Source organism: Sinocyclocheilus anshuiensis, unplaced genomic scaffold, assembly GCF_001515605.1.
Source record: "Sinocyclocheilus anshuiensis isolate Anshui unplaced genomic scaffold, SAMN03320099.WGS_v1.1 scaffold297, whole genome shotgun sequence".
In the NCBI taxonomy this organism is placed as follows: Eukaryota; Metazoa; Chordata; class Actinopteri; order Cypriniformes; family Cyprinidae; genus Sinocyclocheilus; species Sinocyclocheilus anshuiensis.
The window spans coordinates 991550-996507 of NW_015536479.1; the positions used below are offsets into that span (position 1 = coordinate 991550).

A 4958-nucleotide genomic window follows, 5' to 3' on the forward strand; every position below is an offset into this window, starting at 1 on the left:
ATGTGTTTTTTGAACATTAAAGCATGTCAACATATTCTGTTACACCAAATACACAAAATAATGATCTTTAAAATAGTATCATATGACCCCTTTAAAAATGCTGATATTTATACGGCTTGTAGATTTCACTTGTCACTCTATCTCCCAATAATATGTTTTAGTAAGATAATATTTAAATGCTTAATTTTATAATTAAGTCTGTTTGTTTTATTGTGGAAGCAAAATTGCAATACAATGATGATTTAGGGATGAACAAATAAACTTTCCTCAAATGCCTGATGATCATATTTGATTACATTTTTTAACATGATTTTTTATTTAAAAACACAATTATGGATAATCAAGTAAACCTAAGTTGCTTCAGTCTAGTAAGTGTTTATCTTGAAATATTACCAACAATATAAAGCTATTCTTGCTTTTAAATATCATTAAAGATTTCACAGCAAAAAGACATGTAAATCATGACCTGAAGGTGGACATTTTTACAGTTTATAATAAAAGGCATTTTACTTGCTAAAAAAGTATAAACTATCACTCAGTTGACTGAAGGATGGTAATGCATTGTGTACAACAGTTTTCATCAAAGTTTTGATCATGTTGACTATTTAGAAGGCTTATCAAATATAATGCAGTAGACTTTATAGGGTTAAGCGTCAGACAGTTAAGCATTCATCCATCAGAACAGACTGAAATGAGTCTGAAGGCAGGATTGGTTCATTAGTGTGTTTTTCTGCAGTCTTGAAGCTTTATACAGATAGTTCACTCAAAAGCTAATAAAAATTCTGTCATCGTTTACTCATCCTTATGTTTCAATTCAAATAAATACATATTTCTAAGTGAACACAAATATTGTGTGCTGCTAATAATTTGTCCTAATATGTCTGTCACAGATCATTTACACTTAATGAAAGAATATTTGAATGTCCATTGGTGTGGTCTGCACTTTTAAATTGTGTGTTTTGTTTTGTCTTCCTTATGGTTTTTCGCTTGATTTCTGTAAGTTTTTTTTTATCTCTTTATTTTAATTTTCTTGAAACAACACACACAGTGTCACAAAATAGCTACTATACGGGAAACATACGACATCAAGCACCCTTAGCTGTAACACTACAATACATGACTTTTGAGCCGAGAACATTAAAGCTTTATATTAGAACCCCCCCCCCAAAAAAAAACATTTACAAATTGTTAGGGATGCACCGATACCACTTTTTCCAGTACTCGCCCGATACCGATACTTTAATTTTTTTGTCCTTGCCGATACCGAGTACTGATACCGATATTTTTATTGCATTTTTACATTTTTTAAATATTGGTTACAGAAACCAAAAGGGTATGTATAATGTTAGTTGGTTAACTTCATTTATCAAATAGATACAGTCAAACCAAAATAGAGTGTTAATATACAATCTTTTATCCTGATGTGATGAAAAAGAGATGTAATCCAGTATATTCAGTCTGCCTGTAAGAACAGTCTTATTGGTTTCCAGATCTTGATGAAAATTGATAATTTATCTTTTAATATAAATCTCAGTTCTTCCAAATGTAACATATTTCCCAGTTGTAAGGTTGTTTTTAAAAACATGGTTCACGTTCTGGCAAAGAAACTAAGTAAATAATTAAATAAATTAACACGATAATATTGTGCATCGGCGATCTCACAGACTGATGATAGGATGACAATTGAGCTTGTCGCCCAACACTAGTGTACATACAATTTAAAGTCTTTGTCCTTATTTTTTAATGAGTTCCCCATCCAGTGACTTACAGCTTGGCTCCGCCTCTTTATTCAGTTTTCCAGCATGGCCCGTGAACACTGAGTGAGACCACCACCATGATCGGAGGACTCTTCATCTACAACCACAAGGGCGAGGTGCTGATCTCCCGTGTCTACCGTGATGACATCGGGTAAGTCAGGGAAATGTGAGGTTGTGGAGAAGTTGGGCTTTGATTGCTTCAACAGGAGGTAGATCTAGGTTATAACATCAACATGTCCTTCATGTTCATGCATATATATTTTTCCTGATGTGCTTCCTTTTCCACATCTCTTTTCCTTCTTTATTCACCCTGTCAGATCTGTTTGTTTCATTTGATTCTGTAGGAATAAAAGCAGTCAAATGTTGTGACCCACCTGTTTTTTATGTGTGACCCAGTTCCATCTTCATCTTCAGCCGGGATGTAAAGAGAAACGGGAGTGTGGAATACAATGAAGATCAATTTTAGATCACTGTTAGAATTTTAGAATGAATGTTAGGCCTCTGATTGCGTGGAAGTTCCTTTCTGGAAGATCCAGGCATCCTTTAAAACCACAGAGATGGTCTGTTCAGAGAAGGGTTGCTATGGATACAGTGGGTCTGTACATCGCTGCCAACTCATACTGTCGCAGTGTGTGTGTGTTCACGCATGTATGCAGGGCTATATGAGAAAGAGAGATCATTAGATGAAGTCGCAGTGCGTGAGCATGTCGATTGTGCCTGGAGGAAAGGGAACTCTGGGAAGAAGAAGAGAGGGGTTGAAACGGTGTATGTAGCGTAAAAACAGACTCACGCACGCATGCAGGGCTGTATCATTAGATGAAGTCGCAGTGTGTGTGCCTGGAGGAAAGGGAACTCTGGGAAGAAGACGAGAGGGGCTGAAACAGTGTATGTAGCGTAAAAACAGACAGCTGAAATGAAGTGATGATGATTATTTTTATATATATTTTTATATATAAACCCAGTGAGTGATAAAGGAAACATAAGCTTGGTTCCAAAACCTACTGAGGTGCCTACCTAGACAGCATTTAAAGTCTGCTGTCTACAGTTCATTTGTGTATATGTTTAACATTTTTTGACCTTGTAATATTAAATCATAATGACATAGTTGAATCTTCTGGGGAAAAAACGCCTCTCTGGTGATGTATAGGTCTTTTCCAATCATTTAGTAACTTAAACTCTGCCCATGCAAGCTCACATCTCAACATCCAATCAACAACCAATGCACAGAACCAAGTCTTGCTCAACATTGTTTCTTTTTCTGATAATCTGTTACACTGACTGTATGGATGTACATCACAGAATGGAAGAAAAGATTTGCCGCTACTTCTGATTTATTGCCACTTTAAGGAATTGTAAGTGTACTCAAGATCTCTTCCAGGTTAATCCGAGTTTCTGTCCTAACCAGCCTCAAAAAGTTGCATTTTGTCAGTTGCTTAAAGGATGTCGCTTACAGTACCCTATGCATTTTGTGCTGTGCAGTATGAGAGAGAAAATGCTTTTCTGATTTTTTTTTGTTTCACGCTGCATTTTGCTTTCAATCTAAAATTTGCTACTGGAATCTTGTTGCACCTGGATAGGACACTGTTTAGGGCAGCATCTCAATGGTAGTTGCTTGGCTGGCATATGAACCCTCAGAAATGAAATTAAAATCAGACTTTTAGAGTCCGACATTAGACTTTTTCTTATACCCAAGTTTTTGGTGTGATAACTATTTTTTTGCTGAAGAAGGTTTTTTAGTGCTTATCATGTGGTTAGCCTGGCAACATGCTAATGCTAAACAATTACAAACAAATGTAAAAATCTCTTGTGCACTTCACTTTATAATTAATATTACACATTTAAATAGAGCAGTTCTATCAGTCACGTACAAGGTGTCAGTTTGATGGAGGTGTTGAGTAGGTATAGTGTTGAGTTTTTGATACCAGAACTATCGAGCGATTTTAGGTGAACAGTTTTTGGGTTACCAGCCCAGTTGTTTGATAAGGCTGCAACTAACTCTTGTTTTTTTTTCTGGCAAATAATGTATTCTTTTTCTGTTTAGTTGGTTAATCTAACAATTATGTTTCGGATAAATCGACACCAATCTCACACCATCATGATGGTCTTTCTGCAGGAGGAATGCGGTGGATGCGTTCCGCGTGAACGTGATCCACGCTCGCCAGCAGGTACGCTCACCCGTCAACAACATCGCCCGCACCAGCTTCTTCCACGTCAAGCGCTCCAACATCTGGCTGGCTGCCGTTACCAAGCAGAATGTCAACGCAGCCATGGTGTTTGAGTTCCTCTATAAGATGTGTGACGTCATGACTGCCTATTTCGGCAAGATCAGCGAGGAGAACATCAAGAACAACTTTGTGTTGATCTACGAGCTTCTCGATGGTATGAGGACTTCTCATTCCTGAATTATCCTTAAATTATTAATAAAGTAAAAAGATATCCGCCTGACTGTTGCTTGACGTAACATTGATTATACTGCAGTTGAGTTTTCTTTTCCCTCCAGTTCCAGCCAGTCCCACAACTGTTGTGCTGTTGTTTTTTTAGGTTTTGATTTTTATGAAATGGCGATGAGAAAATCAAAACCTAAAGAAAATACTGCACAGACAGACAGACATCTCCTCTGCTCTCTGAGATGGATGCTGTTAATATACAAGTGAAGTCACATTTATTTGTATAGCACTTTATACAATACAGACTGTTTCAAAGCAGCTTTCACAGTAATAAGCAGGAAAATAACACTGTCAGTGTTGCACAGTTAATCAGCTATGAAACAAATTTACTTTCAGCTATAAAGCAGCTCTACAGTCATGGCCAAAAGTTTTGGCAGTGACAAAAATTTTGTGTTTTGCAAAGTTTGCTGCTTAAGCTGTTGTGGTGTTCATTCACATTGGTTCTAGATTATTGTGTAGAGTGATCAGATGCATTTTAAATAATTGCTAAAACCCTCATTGGCCAACTTTTCACAAAAAAACAAATTTCACTGTTTTTTGATCCTGACACAAAATGACCAGCTAACATTAATTGACTAATCATATCAGCAGCACATGAGAAAGTGTGAATGAGTACTAGTCAGGTCAAATCACTATCATATTAATTCGATTGTAAGAGCAGACTGATTGCTATAAAAGGAGGGAAGAAGCGCTTCCAATCATTGTGTTCTTGTTAGCAATGGTTACCTCCAAAGAAACACGTGCAGCCATCATC

The 4958-nt window shown here is 36.7% G+C and overlaps 1 protein-coding gene across 2 annotated transcripts in view; it reads left to right on the forward strand.

Moving 5' to 3' along the window:
* The window catches only part of LOC107672017 (AP-2 complex subunit mu-B), a 17068-nt gene that overhangs the window by 2834 nt on the left and 9276 nt on the right, over nt 1-4958 (forward strand). For both annotated transcript variants that reach the window (XM_016465111.1, XM_016465180.1), the window contains exons 2-3: nt 1794-1908; nt 3871-4136. In XM_016465111.1, the coding sequence (XP_016320597.1) occupies nt 1835-1908; nt 3871-4136 (340 nt within the window). In that variant the 5' untranslated portion in view covers nt 1794-1834. The remainder of the gene's footprint in view (nt 1-1793; nt 1909-3870; nt 4137-4958) is intronic.